At 38.7% G+C, this 24,428-nt stretch overlaps 1 protein-coding gene across 1 annotated transcript; it reads right to left on the bottom strand.

The window, feature by feature from the left end:
* Positions 1-728: 728 nt before the first annotated feature.
* LOC109932754 (protein downstream neighbor of Son-like) lies at positions 729-24,127 on the bottom strand. The gene is made up of 8 exons (XM_020531880.2): positions 22,129-24,127; positions 17,489-17,680; positions 11,765-11,943; positions 10,717-10,895; positions 9,150-9,255; positions 6,973-7,089; positions 2,747-2,933; positions 729-1,749 (listed from the first exon to the last, which is right to left on the bottom strand). Exons 1-8 carry the CDS (start codon positions 22,549-22,551, stop codon positions 1,552-1,554), a joined length of 1,581 nt encoding a protein of 526 aa, XP_020387469.1. The 5' UTR covers positions 22,552-24,127; the 3' UTR covers positions 729-1,551.
* Positions 24,128-24,428: the final 301 nt, after the last annotated feature.

Here is a 24,428-nt window from a genome sequence, read left to right as displayed (position 1 = left end):
TCTGAACTAGTTGGTGCTGGAGTGGTAATGTTCGTGGACTAGTAATCAAGAGGATCAGATTAATGCTTTAGAAGCATGGATTTCAATCTCATCATGCCACCTGGCGGAATTTCATTTCAGTTAAGAAATCTGGAATATAAAGCTAGTGTCAGTACTGGTGCCATGAAACATCAATTGATTGTTGTAAAAACTTATCAGATTCAGTAGTTGGGCAAATTGCCTTCATTAAAGTCTTTTGACCAATATTTAATGTCAGATTAACAGTAATATGGTTGGCTGTCTCTGAAGTGTCTCTGAAGCCACTCAATTCAAGAGACAATTAGGGACAGGCTACAAATGCTGTCCGGACACTGACACACACATCCAATGAAAGAAAATAAAACTGTGGTTCTTCAATAAAATAAAAATTACAATAACTGCAAATACTCAGATAGCAAGAACTGCAGATGCTGGAGTCAGAGACAACACTGTGTGGAGCTGGAGGAACACAGCAGGTCAGGCAGCATCAGGGGAGTAGGAAAGTGATGTTTTGGGTCAGGACCTTTCTTTAGTTCTGAAACTGAAGAAACTGAAACTGCAAATACTCCACTCACAGTAATAATTTTAAGGTTGTGACAATAGTTATTTTAATTTTTCAGTGCTTTTCTAAATTTGGAAAAGAACTTGCAACCTGAATATATAACAACAAACTGTGTCAGTATGAAATAATTAGTCAATTAAACAATATGTCTTATATATGTACATTTAATTGACAAGACAATTAAATAATTTGCAAGTTGCAATGTTTGTCATGGACCAAATTTGTAGCTTATTAAAAACTGTTACCAATTACACTGACTCAAAATTATTGTGCACTACAGCATTAAAGATATACAATTAATATTTGTTTATTACAACTGATATCATTTAAGATTATCGTGCACCAAATATAGATAACATTTATTTTTAATCTCCAAATATGTAACAGTTAACTTAATGCAATATAATTGCAAATAGTAAGATTCCCTGCACTGCACCCAGACTTTGCTAATACCGTTTTTTTCCCTGTTAGTCAATGGTTAATACACAATATAAATATAACTCAGTACATTATATTGCCATAATCAAATTAGATATAAAAGGAATATATACATATATATTCACAACATTGATCAGTATTATGCCAGATACAGAAAAATGTACTTTAACAATAATAGTGTAGTTAATGTTCACAAAATAATTGAGTATCAATGAATGAAATGGCTGCTAAGGACACAAGAGACAATTCTTGCCTGAAATGGAAATGTTAAAATAAATTCTTCAAAGCCAAGCTTACTTGCATGACAAATCTACACCTGTAAGATTGTTACAACAGTTAAATTGTGGGTATGAACACTTTTTTAAAAATATACTTATTTTCTGTTACAATTCCCTCAGCTTTGAGAGAGTAGCTTGGACATTGAGCAATGATTTGAGTTCAGAAGAAATGCAGAACTGTTTGCTGGAGATTCACAACAGTATAACTACTTCTGATATAGTGGTGACATCAAATGTATAGTGTTTCGATTTTGACTAACTAGATAAATGAACATTGAAGACAGCGGTGCACTCCTGGACATTAACAACGTTCAATGTTACACCATACTCGTTGCACTGCAGAATATGATTGATATAGTCCATAGAGTGTGGAAGAATGGGACCTGTGATCTCCAAGCTGTAAGAGTCTAAAGGACCATGGCAACCCTGAACTTTTCCACAAGTATTAGAAACCTACAAGAGGAGAAAAATTGAAAAGTTCTGGCATTAATTGTGATACGTTATATACATTAAACATTCTGGAATGTTTTCATAAGGTTTACCATGTAGGTTTCACATGATATTTAAACCCAATACTATAGTATTGGAGCAAATAAGGAATAAATTTGAGTACTCTTGCAGATTTAGGGAGGGCAAGTCAAATAGGCATGTTCAAACCTCCCAATGAGTGAGGAAGGGATTAAGCTATCAAATTTGCAAAATTTCTGGCCCTAACCACTGTGAAAATACCCGCTTCCCTTCAAAAGGCTGGGACATTGGGAAATCCAAATAACCAGCTCTAATCCTAAACTGTAATACGCAAGTATAACCACAATTCTTGAGATTTTGGCAGTGATTTAAATTTCATGACTGATAAAGTAAACAAAGAAAAATTAGTAGCAAGTGATTCATACAGGTTGTCCATGGGCCGGGAGTAGCATGCAAGCAGGTTTTCTGCTATGATTGGCCAACCTCACTCACCACTTCCCACAAGGCTTCCCAGTCTTCCCATCAAATTACTCTCCAACCCCAGCCCAAACTAGCCCCACTGTATCCCAGATACTGGGGGCTATCTCCTGTAACCCACAAAAACAACCTTTTCTCCCCCCATCTGCAGCACAGTCTTTGAAAACACAGGAACACCACATTCTTGCATTTCCTGACTTGCTACCCCTCAAACATGCCCGTCCTCATCTCCCATTAACAGAAGGCCAATCTATATCCCTTTGTAGATTTCAAAACAAGAGCTGACAGCAAACTATATTTCAGTTTTTAAACTAGAATCAAAGCAAGATGATAATATCTATGTACGTTTTACCTCAGATTTTACCTCAAAGGAAATCCTAGATTTAAAATTAGCTTTTCTTACCAAGTGAAGTATAATTTTTCCAAACGTGTTTTGACAGATGACTTTACAGTTGTTTGGTTCAGACATTTAAAGCATTTTTCAGTTTACGGAACAGAAACTTACCTGAAGCAACTGTAAAGCTGCTCCGGGGAAGGCCACAGGGCAAAGCAGTGTGGGTGGTAACCCTCTTTGTACACCCTCTTGTGCGACTATATGTGACGAGTTCATTAGAAAAGTGATTAAGGATTCTGTGTAGGATCCTTCAACTACGACCAGGAATTTCAGTTGCATATCCTGATATCGCTGGTGTCTGATCAGAATAAATTAAGGATAATACTTCCTTTAACTACATTGAATACTAAATTATTGTAATACTACCAGTAGAGTAATGCTTCCTTGTATACGTGGCTTTACAAATCATATTGTCACTTGATTTTCATGTATTTAGCACAGGGATGTTCAAATGTGACAATGAAAGGGCACATTATACATATAGCCAATATGATTAAATATGAAATAAATGCATCAAAATGTGGAACATATTGAGTCAATTATAGAAATTTACAGAATGGAATGATGCCATTCGACCCACTGCATCTACTCTGGCTGAAAAGAAGATATCCAGCCCAATTCCATTTTCCAGCTCTTGGTCTGTAGTTTTGTAGTTTCAAATGTGCTTCCAATTTATGATTTAAATGATGAGGGTTTCTGTTTCTACCAGACAGTGAGCTCCAGATTTCCACGCAGCGACACATACATATCTCATGCATCTTTTGGCTCTCAGCTTGCTTTCGTAATGCTCACTCACTGGCAGCTTCCAAGTTAAACACAAATTGTCTGTCTCCTTCACTCTGCTCCTTAGTGTATACTCTCTAATTTCAGCACTAACTTATGGGCTTCCAACCTCTTTGGGGCTCACATTGCTTTTTTAGGGCTCCATTATAACTGTCAGCTTCAGTGGCTTGCACTGCTTTTTGATACAGAGCAAGAGGCAAGGCAACTTATTATGGTGGGGAGCACTGAACGGTGAAGGAAACGGACATGCCACTGGGTGGCTTTATGCTACGTCACTGTCACTTGGACAGCATGCGCCAGCAGTTTACACAGCAAACACGCTGCATGTCCTTCAATCAAATGGCCAGTTGTGCAAGTCAAAGTGGAGCAGTCCTTACCGGCGTGAAGGGAAACTACGCTTAGTCAGGAGCTACTGATACCATCAGTCAAGGGGTTTGCCCAATTCCAGTCCAGGAGGTTGACATTGTCAATCAGGTATTTGGTTCTACCAGACACTGGGCACTAAGCCTTGGTTTGTCCTGCAGATCAAATGTAACCACTTTGTGGATTACAGGTAGGTCAGTTAGGGTGCTATAGAGACATCAGTTCCTGGTGGTGGGCCAGTTTTCCTGCGATGAAAAGGTTGAGTATGATGGAAGTGGATAGAAGAGCTGCTAACAATATTACACGAATATTGAGGTGTCCTCAGCGAGCGAATATGAGGTGAAGAGGGCAGGAAGCATTAGTAACACTGGATGACAGTCAGAGTCACACAGCATGAAAACAGACTCTTTGGTCCAACCTGTCCATGCCAACCAGATTTCCCAAACTAAACTAGTCCCATTTGCCTGCGTTTGGCCCATATCTCTCTAAAACTTTCCTATTCATGTAACTGTCCAAATGTCTTTTAAATGTTGTAATGTACTTGCCTCTATCACTTCCTTTGACAGTTCATTCCATATGCACACCACCCTCTGTGGAAAAGTTGCCCCTCAGGTCAATTTTAAATCTTTCCCCTCTCACCTTAAACCAATGTCCTCTAGTTTTGAACTCCCCAATCTGAAAGAAAAGATCTTTGTTATTCACTGTATCTATGCCCCTCATTATTTTATAAACATCTAATACGGTCGTCCCTCAGCTTCCTACGCTCCAGAGAAAAAATTCCCAGTCTCTCCTTGTAACTCAAATCCTCCAGTGCTGGCAACATCCTTGTAAATCTTTTCTGCACCCTTTCCAATTTAATAATATTGTTCCTATGGCAGGGTGACCCGAACTGTCTGCAGTACTCGAAATGAGGCCTCACCAATGTCCTGTTACAGCCACAACATAACATCCCAACTACTATACCCAATGCTCTGACCAATGAAGGCAAGTATGCCAAATGCCTACTTCAACACCTTGTCTGCCTGTAATGCCACTTTCAAGGTCTCTCTGTTCGACAACACTCCTCAGAGCCCCACCATTAACTGTGTAAGTCCTGCCCTAGTTTGTCTTACCAAAATGCAACATTTCGCGTTTATCTAAACTAAACGCCATCTGCCCATTGGCTCAGCTGATCAAGATCCTGTTGTACTCTTAACCTTCTTCACTGTTCACTGATTTTGGTTTCATGCATACACTTACTGACTATGTTTCCTGTATTATCATCCAAATCGTTTATATAAATGACAAACAACAGTGGGCCCAGCACTGATCCCTGAGGAACACTGCTGGTTACAGGAGTCCAGTCCAAAAAAACAACCCTCTACCAGCATCCTCTATCGCCTACTGTCAAGCCAATTTTGTATCCCTGGGTCTCATGTCATCTAACTTTGCTAACCAGTCTATCATGCAGAACCTTTTTGGAAGCCTTGTTACAGTCCATGTAGACAATGTCTACAGCTTGGTCACATCCTCAAAAGACTCAATCAAGTTTGTGAGATACAATTTGCCATGCATAAAACCATGCTGACCATCCCTAAATCAGTCCTTACCTTTCCAAATGCACCTAGATCCTGCCTGTCAAAATTCCCTCCAACCATGTAGCCACCACTGACAGCAGACTCACTGGTCTATAATTCCTTGGCTTTTCCTTGCAACATTCTCTAAATAAACGCACAACATTGATCACCCTCCAGTCTTCTGGCACCTCACCCGTGGCTGTCAATGATACAAATATCTCTGCTAGGGGCCCGCAATTTCTTACCTAGCTTTCCACAATGTCCTGGGATACACTTGATCAGGTCCCAGAGATTCATCTACTTTTGTGCACTTTAAGACCTCCAGCACCTCCTATTCTGTATTGTGGATTGCTTTCAAGACATTGTTATTTATTCTCCCAAGTTCCCTAGCTTCCCTGTCTTTCTCCACAGTAAGTTTAGTTTAGTATCTCATCTATCTCCTATAGTTCCACACATACGTGGCCTCGTTGATATTTAAGGGGCCCTATGCTCTCCTACCCTTAATGTATTTGTAGAATCTCTTTAGATTCTCCTTAACCTTATCTGCCATAGATATCTCATATGCTTTTTGCCCTTCTGATTTCCCTCTTAAGTGTGCTCCACCTCACCTTATACTCCTCAAGGGAGTCACTTGATCATAGCTGTCTATACCTGACATATGTCTCCCTTTTCTTGACCAGAGTCTCAATATCTCAAGTCATCCAATGTTCCCTACTACTGACAACCTTGCCCTTCACTCTAACAGGAACATACTGTCTCTGAACTCTTGTTGTCTTACTTTTGAAAGCCTCCGACTTGCCAGTCATCCCTTTGTCTGTGAACAGCCTACCCGAATCAACTTTGTAAAGTTCCTGTCTAATACCGTCAAAATTGACCTTGCTACAATTTAGAACTTTAATTTTTATATAACATCTATCCTTTTCCTTAAGAATTTTAAAACTAATAGAATTATGGCCACTAGAACCAAAGTGCTGCTCACAAACACCTCAGTCATTTGCCATGCCTTATTTCCCAAGAAAAGGTCAAGAGCTGTTGAATGGATATGACGCATGTAATAGCAAAGGTGTAGTGGCCCTGTGAATGTAAGTAGCAGAGAGAAGGCAGCACTTACCGTTTGGGGAGAGAATAAGATCACTGACTTTCTTGTACTGCTGGTCGTTCCTTTTTACTCAGGACACATCACTGACCGTCCTGCAATCTGTGTAAAGACTTGCTGTGTAAGGTACCGTGGACTCCTGTGACAGTCAGCTGGATAAAGGACAGTACTCCTTTCCATCACCACATCCACCAGCACCTTAAGGTTCTTGACATGAATGTAGGGACTCAAGCAGCACAACGTGATGGATTGGTCATTCCTGGTTTGCAGCATCTGAAATGTTGTGCCACTGGTGTCACCAGCTTTAAATATGGTGTCACCAGCATGAATGACAGAAGGTCCTAGCAGTGAGCAAGCAATTTCCGCTCTGAGAAAAGTAGCTTCAAGCTTGGGGACTCTCTCTGAAGAAAATGAAGTTCCACCCTTCATTCTCTACGTGTATTAGAGAGTTTAATGAATAATTTATTCTGTTTCACTTTCAATTATTTTCTAAACTGTGCTCATCAGGAATTCTGGCATCTGTAAAGTTGAAAGGATACAGAAAGCATTCGGATGATTCAGCTGTTGGAATTTCTTCCTGAGGTTCTGTCTTTATGGGCGGAAAAGACTTCTGTGCGCGTGAGTCAATCGTTTTTTTAATGTTTTTGATATAATTTCTATTAAAAAAATGAAATATTACATTGTATATCTGGCCAATGAATTAAATTGCTAGGTAAATTATCTAGAAGCTAAACATTCAGTTTCCAGCAGTATGCACCCAGTCTTTCATTCCTTGGAGCTGTTTAAGTAAATGTTATATAGAAATTGTAGACTCATCTTGTGCCTACCACTCTACCTGCTGTTTGCCACTCTTGGCTATTTGGCAATAGTCATGTGGCTGTGTTACGTCTACCCGTGCATGACTAAAGAAGACCAATCTTTATAGACGAATCTGTCTCTCCTTTATGATTAGAAGAAAGATAAAAATATTGCCTTCCAATTTGAAGAATACCACCTGAAAATTGCTGTTGTTCAAAACATAATACCAAATGCTAATATCATGTAACAGCCATTGTTGAGACCATTACCATTTTTTCTTTTATTGTCCTCATTTTTGGTTTGGAACTGTGAGTTGAAGTTGAGAAGAGAAGTTTGAATAGCACCTTGTTATATAAAGAATGAACAAAAGACTGATGTTGCCTTTTGGGAACAGGCCTGAAAAGATAATGCAAATTAATTACTGCTCTAAGAACACTCTAGATGATTTGGCACTAAGATGTTATTATGATCAGAGACTGGCAGCTGGTTGGATGTTGAATTGGTCAATCAAGGTAGGTCAGATGCTGGCCAGCCAAGCACATAAAGCTGAAAAAGAAAGAACAAAGAATGAACTGGCTCTGGGATTTTGGACAGGAGGCAATTTTTTGCTCTGAAAGCTGCCAGACATGGAAGTTTTTTCTTGGTTTTTGCTCTAATTTTTCTTGTTATGACTTGTTGAAAGTTCTGAGATAAGAACCCCAATCTGTAAGAAATAAATATAGTCACCAGAGGTCTGTGGAAGTTGTTTGCATTGACCAGTGACTTTGAAATTCAAGCAATATTTACAATCTTACCTATTAAAAGCACAACCCATCGTTAAAAGACTTCATGAAGGTCTAGCATTCATTGTTGAAACTGGAAAATTATGGATTTTTTTCTTTTTTAATTTATCCCTTAACTATCTGCTCGTGAGAGATTGGGTTCAGATCGCAGATTTAATTACATTGCCTTGTAGGTTGTGGTCTGCTAAAGTTAGTGTTAATAATAGACTGTTTGCTAACAAATAGTGAGTTCTAAACTTGGTGTCCAAGACATGTTATTTGTAAAATCCAGTTAGGAAAAATTGAGCAATTCTGAGTCACTAAATACTTTAATTTCACCATGTTGTGAATCCAGTAATAGGGAGGATGATTAGTTTGGCTTGCTATCCCTGTGTCACAACACCATCTGTAAATGCTGGTTAGCCTTCCCACACAGCTGTTAGTAGCTATAATGGACAGAAAATGGACATGAATCAAACAAGTGGCTCCATGCTTATATTCCTGACACAAGTTCACATAATACAAAGTTCTGCAGTGGAACTCCTAAATTGGAAAATTACTCCTCTCAAATTTTGTACCAGACCCAGACTTAACAAAGTAGAAGAGCAGGAGTAGACCATATGGCCCATTAAGCCTCCTCTGCCACTTAATGTCATCATGGTTGATTTTGGGCTTCAACTCTACTTTCTCATCTACTCCCCATATTCTTTGATTTCCTGAGAGACCAAAAATCTGCATTTTTCAGCCTAAACTATATTAAGTGACGAAGCACCCACAACCCTGTAAGGTAAAGTATTTCAAAGATGCACAACCCTTTGAGTCAAGACATTTCCCCTCATCTCAGTCTTAAATGAATGGCCCCTAATCCTGAAACTGTGTCTGTTGTTGTATGTTTAAGTCAGATCACCTCTCTACCATCTATGGCACGAAGGCATGTAAAACCCAGCCCTCTAATTTGGTTCTTTTACATGTACGGGCAATTGAAAAGAGGTGTTGTTCATATTCTAGGTCAGGAGAAAGACAAAAACTGAAACTTTTTTTTTGGCCTCAACACATTGCTATCTGCTAATTTATAGTAGCTATATCAGGGGCAGCAATTATCCCATACATTGTTAAAGGAATTTCAGGAAAAAAACCTGTTACGTTGGGCTACTTACAAATGAGCTGGTGTAAGATGTACTGACCCACATCCATCTGGTGAAGAAAGGTTCACATGAACATTTTCCTGAGAATTCTCAACTAAATATGTTGAGAACACAACTTCTGCAAAACACAAAATACATTCAATGACAAAAAGATTTTGTTTCAAAACAAAAATCAAAAAATACTATTGAATCATTTAACTCATTCATCTCCTCAAAGCTATAGAATTTCAAAATATCAATATTTAATATTTCTGCCATTTATAAGGAAGCATTTTGTCAATGATGTATTATTTCTCTATTATTTTAGCTTTTGCAAATCTTCCGTACCTACATTTCTGTCATTTTTACATAATTGTTTCAGTCACAGCTAAATTGTCAAAATATCTAGTTCAAGATTCATGTGTTTTTGAATATAACTTTTAGGTTGTAGGTTAAAAGGTTTGAAGAGAGCTATAAAACAGCAGGTGGCTTGTTGGCGAAAGAACTGGGGGTGTAATGACTACAATGCTTGCATAAATAAATGTTATTTACAGAGATACCTAACTACTTTAAAAGCATTCAGTAAATCCCAAAAGTCTGTAAAGCTCATTTAACTTCATTAGATATTAGAATCAATTGCAAATGATAAAAACTATAGGTCATTTTAGGGATGCCCAGAGCAGCCTATATTGTCATGGAGATGGGTGCCGTTTAGGAAGCTGCTCTGGTTTCAATTTAGCTGGGTGTTTGCAAGGAGAGGTTTTAGTTGCAGTTTGAATCTTGTGATTTGCAGATCCTTGAGAGAAGATAGCAAAAGTAAATCACCATTCAACAGAGCTACACTGGAAGTGCAGTAAGACCCTAAAAGCATCATTCACTGTGTAAAATACGGATAATGCTTAATTTCAGCTTACAACTTGTGAGTAACAGAAGTTGGAAGGTTGTATAATTTGAGGCTAGTGAAAGAATCAATTTTATGTTTAACAGTGTCTTAATGAAAACGGAGGTGTGGAAGTATTGAAAAGGAATCATAATAAGGGGCTGGATATCTACAGCCAAGAGATAGTGGACAAAAGTTTTACTTCCAGTAACAGCTGATGCGGAGGAGAATTCTCCAGAAGACTGTGGCATACTTACAAATAGCCTCTAGGAAGCAAATAACTTAAAGATTGCCGTCTTTTACAAGAAATGTTTCTTGGATGGAAGTAGGAAAGTAAACCCGTATGCATAATATAGCCATAAACCATAAGTTAATAGTGTTTGTTTTGAATAATTATTCTATTTAAATTGTTTTGTTAAAAATGGTTCAAAAGGTGCAATCTTGCGGCATAATTCTATTTGCTAAAATAACGCACTCAGATTTCTTTTTAAATGTGAGCAATCCCTAAGCAGATCATAACAAAATGGTGCAAAAGATCAAAATTATCATGCAAAATCATGTTGGCAAGCATGCATTACAAACATTCATAAGAGCAAAGATTTTTTTCAATACTTTACATTCAGAACTTCATTATTAGTACTATTCAACCCCAAGAGAGTATTATTATTTCATAACTATTACGCCCAATTCAAAAAGGATTATGCACTAGAAATCATTTACCTGACAATCTCATTGCTTCTAAAACTTCCACATTTGCTGGGTACAACAAGGCAGAAATTGATTCTCTTCTGGATTCCTGAGCAGCCTTGAAAAGCACTGTGAATTGGTATGTACAGATGTAAAAGAAAGGGCAATGTCCGGACTGTAGGAGGTCAAAGAGCGAGCTACAGGATGACAACCTAGAATAGATTTTATTATTTCAGTAAGTGAAAAACACAAACAAGCTTTAAAAAGATGATGATTTTACATTTATTTGCATTTACATCAACAATTTTAAATTAAATTGTTACTTTAATTGCATGTAGAAGATTAATTTATAAATACCACAAACTTGCTGTGCTTACAGCACTAAGTCTGATAAGCACTGAAAATATGATTTCTACTTCAGATCACAAAATAGAAACTTGATTTTTGGGTGGCATAGGAATGTGGTGCTAGAGTTGTTGCCTCAGACCAATTGGATGGACCAGAGGATTTTCCCCCCAATATTTCAATTTACTACATTGGGGGACCTTTGTACTTCATTAATTCAGGAGAAGGAATTCACTGCATGTGGTGTGCCCATTACTACAGAAACTAATTAGACAACTAGATAGACTTGTAGAAGGGCATATAGGTTTATAGCAAGGTGGGAGCTTTGTGTAGGGTAACACTTGGTTGAGGCATTTTAAAGGACAAAACAACATATTGAATGTAAGCTTAATTCAGAACTGCACAGATCTAAAGGAGACTCAAACAGTTTATATACACAAAGAGACAGAACCACAATAACATATGTAAAGTAGAAACTTGTTCAATCTTAAAGCAGTAACTATCCTAACCTTCACTTTAAAAAAATTTTAGGGATGCCCAGAGCAGCCTATATTGTCATGGAGATGGGTTTTTTTATGGATTTTTTAAACCTCGTGCATTTCATTCACAGAACAGCAGAATCTTCGAAAACTAAAGATGACAATGCAAAGACATAGAAGCATTTTTTCAAAAACAAAAATCTGGGCTTCAGTCTTTTACCAAAATGTTATTTCTCAGTTCGCTACTATTGACTTACCAGTCTTTCATTAAAATATTCTGTATCTTGTAATCCGGGGACCACTGTAAACCATCATCAACTGATACACTATCAACACCAATTCTTGGAAAAAGTTGCAGCCAGGGTAGCCTGGGATACATCCAGTATCTCAGACTCTGCTGGAAGGCACATTTTAAAGTAGGGCTATCATCGGGTTCCTGAATAGGTAAATAAACAATGTCAAAATAAAATACTTATTTTGCTCTGTGGAAACAAAAAGCAAAAGATATTTCTGTGTGATTTTTATTATTAGTTCACAGTAAAACAGGCCAAAAATGTCAGGATATTTTTAACCAGAACTAATTAAGAATAACCAAGTCAGTAAATTTTGCAGTAAAAATGCAGCACAACAAACAGGCCATTTATAAAATTGTACTAAGTGGAAGTTGAAGTGTTTGGTGCACAAACAAAAGGCCAGAATTTCTCATTTTCTGTATGAATCCAACTGTTGTTAATACTTATTTTATCTGCAGATACTAAAGGATAGCCATAATTACCAGATTTATCCAAAACTCCTCAGTTATGTATAGCAATTTCATTTTTGAGTAAAAATTATTTATGAATTTTAATCTAGTCTCCAACTCTCAGAATTCTCAACTCAATAGTGTCAAGCAAAGGTTACTTCTATTCCATTGAAAATTATTTTCACCTAACTCCAATAAAGGGAAATTCAAAGCTTTGTACAAGGACAAAAATGCTACGCGAGACTATAACTTAATGCAAAGAAAATAATGTGCTAGTAAAATGAAAGCGATCGGGGGATCTTGACGGACAATAAATATAAACCAACACAACAATGTTCGGTGGTTGTCATTAAAACAAACCAAATGTTAGGATCTACTAAAAGTTTAATATTGTACCAAATATTGAGATAATCCTGCTGCTTTATAAAGGATTATCACATTCTAAATGTGATCGTTGCCAAACTGTTCCTGTCATAGCTTTAGTGAAAGGATATTGCAGCTCCTGAAAGAATGCAGATGAAAGTAAACAGAATGATTGAGGGTATTGAGGATTTGAATGATGAGCACTGTTACAAAGAGTGAGCATAATATTCTTGCCAGAATAATCTAATTTAATGACCTAATCACTATTTTCAAGATTCTAAAAAAGAACAAAGCTTGGACCATAACAGAGCTACAGGTTTTCACCTTGTCCAAATCAGCAGAACTAGAGGATGCAATTTATGCATGAAGGGAGGGCAAAGTTAAACTAAATTTCTGGAGACCTCATTAAAAATTGACTGGTAATCAATCTGCAGGGCATGATCCCTTGGAGATGTAGAATTTGCAAACACAAACACTAAACACTCTTTAGCACAAAGTGGAATGCAGAGAGATAACTGTAACTTTAATTGAAGCTATGCAGAAGTCCCATCCCAGTATTGGAGTGATCCTATCATGCTCAGCACAGAACCTGGTTTATGAATGTAGTGTGCAGTTTTTACAAGACAGTTCAGAGATATCACTGAGATGCACCATCAGGATAATGACAGGGAGACCTAATTTGAAAATTGTTATTAAAAAGGAGTCAATATGGTCACTAGTTTTGAAAATGAGGAAACAGTCCCCATTTCCAATTAACCTCACAGAACTCAAAAAAAAATCCGGTCTAAATATTTTGTAAACTGTTACATTTCTACAATATTTTCTAATATCCTATTATTGTCCATGTAATTTTAACCTCTAGCTTGTGTGGGGAAGCTGTTGACGCATCCTTATCAGACCAACCCAGTAGCAACAGGAGCGGAGTCAGAAGACTCCAGAAAGGTGAGTTTAACTTTTCACCATTTCTTTTTGAGGCAAACGAGTCAAGGTACTTCTCTGAGCCAACACAGAAACAAATCAAACTTACACAAATGTGAAACCTCATATACATGGAGCTGTCACCTCTGACACCAAAGCATTTTCAAAAGGTCTGCTTCCTTCTTTCTCTCCTAATATGTCTTAGTGTTGTCCCACATTCTTCAGCCATGTCTGAGGGATCCTGCTGACAGTAGAGACTTAGTCATGCAATCCAGGTGTGTGCATCTGGATGACGCAGATATGGCGAGGGACTTCTGCCAGGGGGGAGTGGATTCTCCTCAACTTGAATTTCCAAAGGTTGGACGGGGACAGGCAGGGTAGAGGTGGAGGGCCTGGCCACTTTTTACAGAATCACTTGTCTTTCCCATCTCCCAGTTTCCACTTCTTTAGGTTGCTGCAAGTTACCTCCGGCTTCCTGAAGCCTTATACTTGTTCACAAGACAGATAATGCTTCCTAGTCCATTTAGGAGAAGACAGACAGGGCCTAGGTATGCGAAGCCAAGGACATAAAATCTCTCAGGTCTCACATTATGAACAACTATGATCAAACAACTTCCACTGGGAGATTAAATCAACCCTTTTTTAAAATCTATTTTAGCACTGCAATAGACTAAAGATTATAGGAGTGTAGTCCTCTAATATAGTGACAAAATTTTTTCTACCTTCCCTTTCCTGGGCCTAAAAATTAAGTTAACCTTTCCCTCTGAGAAATATTTTTAAAATAAATCATACTAAAATCAATCCTGATGCAAATTATCAATAATTCAAAAAGGTGGTAACCATGGATTTACATACAAACACACTAGAGTGATGGCCAGGATTTCAGTAAAATGTATAGATATTGGATGTGTTCACACAGTATGTACTTGAGCTTAGTAAAGCATACAATTACAGTTTCTGCCTTTCCAAAGTTAAACTATGTTCAGGGAATGAATGTTGAGTTAAAGAAAATTAGAAGACATATTGCTGTTTAAGGTTTGAACTCAGTGGATGTAATTTGTTGCAATAAATTAAAAGTTTCACAAGGAAAAGCAAATGAGTATATTTATGTGACGATACAATGACTTTAAGAGGTGTATTTTGTCCTTTTTTTTAAAATGAAGAAAGGTTTTAAGACAGAGGTGTAGAGCTGTTTATTGAGATGCATAAATAAACAGCTTGTGAGGACTTTTTTTTTTTAAAAAAGGTAGGAACAATAGAAGCAGCCTGAATGGGTGGGACAAGCTCCCACAGAACCAGTATTTTTAGTTTTAGTTTTTTCAGTCACAGTTGCTGGAATCTTGAAGCTGGAAGCTGTTTTTCCTCTCTCAGTTACAGCTAAAAGCTGCAGGTTCTCTTCCTGCTATTGAATTGCATGTGAAACAATCTGTTTTATTGAATTTACCTTTGCCAAGAGTGTGTTTATGGGATGTTATTATATTGGAAGTTACTGTTTAGTAGTTAAAATAATCTATTATTCTGTTAAGATTTCCAATAGAGTTTAGTTATTCCAATTTCTTCTTTCCTTTATTAAGGTGGAGGGATCATCAACTATCGATTGTCCAGAGAAGATTGTCCAGTTGGGTGCTTCCTGGCACAGCCCTGACTCCTTGTGAGGAAGGGGCACATTGCATTCTCACGAGATTTCCTATCGTCCTGTCTCCATGGCTTCAGTCCTGAGGACCAATGGCTGGGAGGATGGAGTGCATATGCCTCTCCAGAAGACACTGAGGATGCTGGAGCTGGCTTTCTATGGCAGCTGCCAACCTGTCCATGAAGGCAGACCGATAATCACATGCCTGAGGCAGCTGGGTCCCCATGTTGTAGCTGCTTTCCTGCAGCCTCTGGGTAATGAGGTCCATCACCTCCCCATACCGGCCTGCCGCTCCCTTTCCTCCAAGTTCATGTAGTCTCTAACTGCTCATACCACAGGGTCCTCTCCTGCATAGGGCTGAGTAGATACCTGGTCTCTGGCATCTTCAAAGTGCCAGAGGCCTGGAATGTTTCTTCCTTGGCCAGCTAGAGAGCTATTACAAGTGGAATGCTCACCAGATTGCGCTCCCAAACCTTCTAAGCATAACCTTCCCACCAAGGAGTCAATACCTGAGCAGGTGGGGCACAGGAAGCAGCTTTATCAATGCTGCAGCTGAGGCTTCAGTATTCCTGTCTTCTGGGGTCAAGGAGGTGGTTCTGATGGATCAGGCAGTTTCTCACTGAGGCTGCAGACTGCAAGACACAAGGGAGAGAATGTGTAGCAGCCATTGGTTATAATTGTGAGCAAATGAATGACACTGAGTTGCAGCGGAATGAAGAATGGTATTTCTTCAGTTGGTGGGACATGGATGTCTCTGCAATCCATAGATGCAGTCTCAGTCTTCGCCTACTACAGCTAGGATTCTCTTCTCACAGGGGTGGTGAAGCACTTGATGTTGGGCACCCCTCCACTGCTGTGGGCACTATGTACCCTATTGTGAACTGTCTTCTCCTGAAATGAGCGTCAGAGAAAGGCTAAGTGAGGTGAAAGTGAGTGGCACAACTGTTAGTGTGTGGGGGTGTGGGGCAGCAAGTGAAGGAAGACTTTGCAGGCAATAGAGAATGTGGTAGTTTATGAGCTTTGTTGGGAGAAGGGTACAGAAACAAACCTAGAGTGAGTTAGAGGTATCAGAGAGAAGAGTGTGGCACTTACCCTAGCTGAGTGCAGGAAGTCACTGACCTTCTTGAAGCATTACTAGCCGTTCCTATGGACTGTGGACACAGTACTGACCAATGGCGACCTCAGACTAAGCTCAGCTGCCATTCGTCCAGGAAGAAGTCCCTCCTCCGCACTACCCTATCCACCAGGACCTTGTCACAGAATCAAAATGCCGACTTCCGTTTCTTGACATCTTCTGACAGAACGTCCGTCACTGAACAGGGCAATTACGGAATGCCAGTGCTCATTTGGGTACACAGTAGTCTTCCAAAACATGGCTCAGGCACCAGGGATGCTCATCTTTTGGCGGATAACTGGAGAGTGGGAAGTTCTTCAGGGAATTGATGTGTGGTAAAATGGGCCTAGAATTATACATACAGGACGCAATAGTGGTGGGGTCGGTAGCTAATGAGCCAAGTTTGGTGAGATACAGTGAGTGATCTCACTAGGCCTCACACCATTAAATCCTCCAAAAATCTTGACAAAGCTGATACTTCACCAAAGAAAACTCAAGAGTGCTCCTGCTTCATCTTTAGTTTAGCACAGTGTTTTAACCTCCTTACTTAATTTACCATGGAGGTAAGAATTTATGAGTTAGATGATGGCTTATCCAGCACAAATAACTTTGGGATTACTTCAACGTTTTCAAAAAGTTAAAATATTCCTTTTTAGCAAAACCTTTGTGCACATTAAATTGCAAGCAGGTGTGCAAACGAAAATGTTGATTCTTAGTCCTTTCAAGAAATACTTCCATCATCATCTCCCTTTGTAATTTATTGGAAGTTAAATGAAATGAACATCCTGAAGACAAGTAAAGACTTATATAAATGCATGTAATTTCTTCCAATTCCTACTCAAGTTGCTGCATACAACTGTATATATTTTCAGAATAGTGACAAGTAACATTGTAAACCATAAAAAGTGAAGGGTGACTCTCTAGAAAAGTGCTAAACAACTGTCATATGGATAACACAAACAAAAAGGAAAGACAGAAGTAGCAGTTTTTTTTTATTGACTAGGTTAACATGCTATTGATGATTTTCAAACACTTCCATTTTAATTAATGGTTATATAAAGCAATTCAAATGGTGGGATAGAACACTGTTCCCTTTACTAATTTCTCAACATTGAGAGTCTTTGTAACAAGATTGGTTAAAAACAAAACAGGTAGATTACTATACAGTATTGCGATTGGTGCCAACACTTTTTTCCACATAAAGGCCTCACCTGTTTAATATAAAAATCATCGGCTTTTATTGTTGTTCTGTGAATGGATCCCATTCCTGATAACAATTTGATACTTGATTTTGCCCAGGAGAATGGAGTAGGTGAGGTAATCAGGACTCTTGTTTTAATACTCCAGTCAGTATGTCTGTCTGGGTAAACACTAGGCTGATCTGGGCTACATTCAGCTGAAGCCTAAGTAAAGGATCAAAAACAAAGATCATGATTAGACATTTGCGTCACTCATATAATATTCTTGCATGGGTTAACTTCATGCAAGTGTGCACCGGTTTATTTTGTCAAGCAAAATATCTGCTGTTCCAACATTGTGAATAAAAATGATTTATACTTGTCAACTCAATGATGCTGAAAGTCGTATCCTACACAATGTAGTAATGAGTAACATCGAATTTTAAAGAGAGCGGATGAGTCAATGAAGTGGTGCCTAATACAGATCTATTTTTCTTTGTGAAACCTAGATTTAAATTCAGCCAGATTGCTTGGTGGGCCTCTCTATTTAACAATGCTGGTTTCCACTGGCATTCAAATAGGAAAGTTCAGAGAACCCAGATTAAAAGATCCTAAAGGCAGAAATTTTCATCTATTTGGCTTCATGGGAATGCCACAAAACCTTACATTGTCCCCACTATTACACATTCACAGCTAATGTCAACCAGGAGCACAGCAGAAGAGTTAAATTAGGCTAGGAGTAAATTACACCAGGATCAGGTCACCACTTTTAGTTTCCTGGAGTTCTAGATCAAGGTTTTGTGTTGGTTTCCTAAAATATTGTGTCTTTGGGAAATTTTACAAGGTGAATATTTACCAATTGCCACAGGGGCTAGGAATTAATGAAGGCTAATATCAACCACCCAGCACAGCATAAACCAGAAGACGGCCATTCAGCTCATCAGCTGAATGCTGGCTTTCTGTAGAGCAATCTAATTAGTCCCACTTCCCTGCTCCATTGCCACAGCCCTACAAGGCTATTACCCACTAGTGTTGATCCATTTTCCTTTTGAAATTGTTCACTGTCACACATGATTTCTAGGTTACTATCACTCATTCTATAATACTACTCTCTCATATCATCCCTACATCGCTTGCGTGTAATATTAAATCTGAGTCTCCTTGTACCATCAGCTAATGGGAACAGCTTTTTCTGTCCACCTCATCTAAATTTTTTCATAATCTTTTACACTGTATCAAATATTTCCTTCATCTCCTTTTCTCCAAAGACAAAATCCCAGCTTCTTTAACCCTGGATGGAATTTACTGGCAATAAAATGGATCCCACCCATCATTAAAGAACTGATTGGAGCTCCACCGCAATTCCAAACTAATCTGGCACTTAACTGACAGAATAATTATCAGCACACAAGGCCATTCAGCCCATTGTGTCTCTCCTGGCTCTTCAAACGATCATTATCCTTAAAATAAAGAACAATAGATGCTGGAGATCTGAAACAAAAACAGGAATTGTTGGAGAAACTCAGCAGGTCTGGCAGTATCAGCTGGGAGAAAGCAGAGCTAATGTTTTGAATCCAGTGACTCTTCATTATAACCAGTTCTGATGTGGAGTCACTGGACACATAATGTAAACTCTGCTTTCTCCCTACAGACGCTGCCAGACAATTTCTGTTTTTGTTTGAGTATTAGTACCAATTGCCCATCTCCTTGCACACTATTTCTAGCCAAATAATCATCCGATGTCCTCCTCAATGTCTCAATTGAACCTACCTCCACTACAATTCCTGGCAATGCATTCGGTACCCTAACTCTGATTTATAACCAGGTGACACAGCACTCTGATGTACTGTGAGAGCTGTCCATGCATGCCGTGACATTTCATACAAAGGTTGATGAAAATCAATGTAAACAAATTGGAAACATGCATTTGATCCTTCTTTAGCTTGTATGCTCTATGTTGCAAACCTCTCTAGTAAGACTGTAACCATAGTAAATGCAAGTAAATGTAATGTTTGTGAGCAATGATTTCAGCCTAAAAATGTAGGCGTGGCATAGAATTGTTTCCTTCATTGAAGTGTGCCACATCACTGAAAAGATCGGGAACCACTGCCCTAGCAATTCACTGTGTGAAAAAGCTTTTCCTCACATCTTTACTTCTTTTGCAAATCTCTTTAAACCAATGCCCTCTCGTTTGTGTTCCTGCTGTGAATGGGAACAGCTTCTCCTAATCTATTATATCCAGCTTGTTCATGTTTTTGAAAACCTCCATTAAATCTCAGTCTTCTTCCCTTCAATGAGAACAGTCCCAGCTTCTTCAATCTAACCTCATATTGAAGTTTCTCATTCTTGGCACCACTTTTTTAAATTACTTTTGCACTCTCTCCAATGTATTCACATCTTTCCTATAATGTTGCGCCTAGAATTGTCCACAATACTCCAGAGCTGAGGTTTGAAAAGTGTCATAAGCAGGATCAATATCATCTCCTGGCTCTTGTACTCTGTGCCCCTATTAATAAAGCCAAAGATATTCGATACGTTTTCACTGCTCGCTCTACCTGTTCAGCCACCCTCAATGATCTGTGCATAGATACACCAAGGTTTGTCTACTCCTGCACCCTCTTTGAATTATACCCCTTTTTTATTGGCTTTTAATTTTATTTCTACCAAAGTGCATCACCTCACACTTCTGTACATTGAACCTTATCAGCCACCTATGAGCCCACTTCACCGAGTCAATATCCTTTTGGCGTTCCACACTGTCCTGGATAGTGTTAGGTCTCCCACTGAACGAAAGCACCTCTAGGTCAGAAATGCTACTCAGAGCTGCAAGCCAACTGCAGGCTCACAGCTTTGCAGTAACAGAAGTGCCACTTGGAGTAACGCCAGACTCAGGACACCACCGTCAGTTTCCTGGAGCTCAAGACGCAGGTCTTGGCATGACCCCCTCACCAAAGAACTCTGTGCCTTTGGGAAATTGCCCAGTAATGAACTGGAACTACCTAGAGGATCGACAATGGATTCTCCACATTTGGTCTGTGTGGGCGAGACTGTCGCCAAGGGCAAGGAGGACCAGTCAGAATGAGGGAAAGGGAGGGAAAGGTTCAATATAAAAGCTGATGGCTTCCTGCTGCCCCAACTTCCCAATGCTAGATTCCTTTACTGGGACAAGGACAATCCCCAGAAGTCTGCGCGAACACCTGACAAGGTTTCCTACAAATTGTCCCCAGATGTCAAATCACCCACTCACTGCCAGCAAATACCAGCAGCGGCAGATTAAATTTCTTGACAAAACCTGCAGTACCTTCCAACAGAAAGCCTGAAAATAAACAATGAAATGTCAGATAATCCAGGCAGTGATTTATAATCCTAAACAGTCAGCGTTAATGCTTACCCACTTGGCACTAGTATGTTTCATCCAGGGATAACTATGGTGAAGATAAAATGATTAAAAGTTACAATGTATCTTGGAGATGATAACATGTCCATGAGTGGTGCTGGTATTTCTCACCAATCCAGCAAAATTAAGCAACAAGTGATTCACTCAGTGAAACTCAGGAGCCTGGTCAGCCTCACAACCAGCCTTGCATTGGTACTGGTATGCTGCAATTCATTAAAAGATCGTCACTGTCTTCTCAGCTTTATTAAGTGTCAACAAAATATTTAATGTACAAACAAAAGCAGAGTTCAGTCTTACAACAAACAGCATAAAGCCATATTTTTAACATGGAAACTGGAAATAGTGAAAAAGCAGGTGAGCAATTTTCTGTTGACTGTTAGCAGCCAATCATCCTGGAAACATAATGTTCCTTCCAGTTAGAGAAAAAACAATGCTGCAGGTGTCAACATACTGTGATAACTGCTTGAGCAGAAATGGAGAGATTCTTCATCCTTTACAACAGTTTAATAATATGTTCAATACTTACACCACTGGATAAACATTTGTGACACTGTACCGACGAAGGTATTGTTGTAGTCAAGTATGCTGCCTCAAGCCCTGGAATCATTCACTGTGATCAACACTTTAGTGATGTTTGTGGTCCAATCATGGAAGGTAGAAGGATTCTAATGCAGCGCTTAAACTGAACTTCATTGAGCCATACAGCACTTTATTAAATGATTAAAGTAGAACAGGACGTATATTTTATTCATAAATTTGTCCTCTGTTGAGCTCTACAGTAAAACCATTATTTCTCAGTAAGCTATGTCAGCAAATATATGAAAATTACTTCATTTTATTGTTTTTCATTCAAACCAGCTTTTCCTGTGATTTATTTTGGGAGTTTTCTGCTTTATCTGTCTCACTTTGATTAGAAATCCAATGCTTATCACCTCCATCCTCAGGTATGTTTTTACGGTTTCACTACTGCTTCTTACTAAATAGTGCTACCTTAGTATTTGCCCTGTGATTTCTCCCTATCTACTTATTACTATCCTATGTTTGCATATCAAATGTTTAATGTTTTCACCCTTGTTCCAGTTTTTGCCGTCTAGGTGACATTCAATTTGTTGTTTGGTTTCTTGGTAACAGCAACGCACTCAAAGTTCTTAAACCTTAAATACAGCGCCAGCCAAAGCCAGAATTAATAAACAGTAAATTAATAAAGTGAATGAAATAGAGGCAGTTTTACGCTGCATTGTACATAAACAAAATCTTTTTCAAGTTCAGAACTTACTTTGGTCTGCAGCCGTGGAATTGTTGAATATGTTGGAAATTGAGTGCAACATTTGGATTCACCATCTTTAAATCTTTTCAGCTCCCCACTGATTTGATTATATTCTGCCTTTAGATACCGATGCTCATCTTTCAACCCAGCAATTTCTGTATTTAGTTTTTCATTTATTTGCTGCAGTGCTTCACAAACAGTGGTCATTTGAACACCTTCATAGCTTGAATTAACTTTAAAGATATCCAGCAGAGTTTGTGCAGCTTCAAACCGAGCTTTTTCATCATCACCCTCTTGATGATTCAGTGATAGAGATGCTACAACTGATCCTTTCTTTGGAACTGTGGAGCTAGTAAAAGGTACTTTGGTTCTTTTTGGAAAATCCTTCTGTTGTCTCTGGCCATACTTCTGTTTTGCCCTCTTGTGAAACATCAAGACATTCTGGGGATAGTTAAATTGACTTCCATCTTGTGACAGCTGGCCTGGAGGAAAATAACAAAGCTTGCTGTTTTACAGTATAAACTTGTTGGCAAAAGTGTGATATTTAGAAAAGCCACTGTCAACGGTAAGAAGGTAAAATAACCAGGATGCAATTATAATTCATATTCTATAAAGCAATCATTTCATTGTCTGTATGAAAGTAATGTTTTAGTTACATCTTCATGTTACATTACATCACAATTTATTTATATTACAATTTGTTCTTTAAGCAAAATGCCCCAGCTCCTTACAGCTGACACCAGCAATGACTGATAACAGCAGTACGAGTTATGCCTTAAGGACTATAGCAGCTCAAAACCACCTTTTCAAGAGCAATTAGGGATGGGCAACAAATGCATACCCAACCAGTGAAGCCCAGAGTTCCTTGAATAGATAAACTATGAAAAGGAAAAATTGATTTTTACAACTGAAACTTTCCTTCTTCCTAGGAATTCAGCCAATATAAATTTTACACCCTATTTTAAGTAGTTATCAAAGCAACAATTTGAAACTGAATCTCAATAATCACTAAGGTTTTAAACCTATAATAAAATAATTAGTTCTGATGATTGTAAACAATACTTAAAATTATTGTCCAATATATACATTATGATTATTCAAAAAACACAGTAAATGGTTTAACGTGACTACTCTGAATTGCAGATGGATTTGTGCCTGCCATGGCCAAATAGCTGAAGGCAACAAGAAGTGGGTGCAAAATTTATAGCATGAGTAGGTACGTGAGGGCAGGTTGGAGTATGTGGACGTTAGGCATGAGTCCCGATTGTCAGGGAGTGCTGCTGAGTGAGTGTTGGGGTTGTGGTACATCAAACGTTGTAACAGCTGGTGTTGTGGCGGCAGGAGGATGTCATATGAACTTATATTCACTCCCCTTGATCAATGTCTGTCAGGTTACAAGGCCTCTTATGATACTACTGCCTTCAGATCCAGACTCTTGAAATTGACCTTCCTGATCACCACCTCTCACTCCCTCCACAGAGTGATTGTTGAACATCTCTGCCATCCTGCAAAACCATGAGTATCTCGTAACCTGCACACTGTCAACCTGCAACCATCTCCCTGCCTGATGTTCAATTTTCTACACATTAACTTCAGCAGTTCATATCAGTGCAGCCTCCTTTTTAGCAATAACAACCTACCTTTCAAAAGAGCAAGCTAGTTGCACCACGGTTTGTGAAGAAAGCTAGCTGGTTCACCTGCTAAGCACAGAGGAACCCAGCAGAGTTACAAGGAAGGTAACAATGCAGGACCCACTTGGTCAAATACTACAATCGTACAGATGGGGTGTGTACACCAAGTTTGCTTACCCACCCTCACCTTAATCTGAACAGACACAGGCAGGGCATGAATTGTGACCCCACCTATGTCCAAAAGACAGTAAAGCACAATTGCTAGTTTTAGTGAGTACATAGAATCTGTAATTATGGAGGACAACTGCATATGTGATTTTGTAGCTATATGTTCAATGTTTGCAATTTAAATTAAAATAATTATGGAGCATTGTAACTAAACAAAACCAAAACAATACAGAAGAAAAATCCTCTTTTCAAAAGCAAAAAAACTTTCCTTAACACAGAAAGCCAGATAAAACAAATCATTGGGAAGTGACATACATCAAAATCATTTTACTGCTTATTGCATCAAGTTTGTTTGTGACATCAAAAAGCTGAAAACGATACTGAAAGGTTTTCCTAACAGCTCAGTTGTAAAGGAATGCCCAATGTGCAACTGAACCAAAGAAACCAGGAGTCTCCAGGTTCACATACTAATCGAAACTGAGTTAGTTTTGGTCTCCCTGCCTAACAGTG

The sequence above is a fragment of the Rhincodon typus genome, chromosome 5 (assembly GCF_021869965.1).
Source record: "Rhincodon typus isolate 14 chromosome 5, sRhiTyp1.1, whole genome shotgun sequence".
Classification (NCBI taxonomy): Eukaryota; Metazoa; Chordata; class Chondrichthyes; order Orectolobiformes; family Rhincodontidae; genus Rhincodon; species Rhincodon typus.
This window is presented reverse-complemented; position numbering and strand designations above follow the sequence as displayed.

Coding starts and splice junctions, on each gene's coding strand:
- LOC109932754 (XM_020531880.2), bottom strand. CDS start 22,551: ATGTTTCACAAGAGGGCAAAACAGAAGTATGGCCAGAGACAACAGAAG. Junction 11,944..17,488: donor ATGATTTTTATATTAAACAG/GTGAGGCCTTTA, acceptor TTACCTATTCAG/GAACCCGATGATAGCCCTAC. Junction 7,090..9,149: donor CATCTTACACCAGCTCATTT/GTAAGTAGCCCA, acceptor TTTTTTTAATAG/AAATTATATCAAAAACATTA.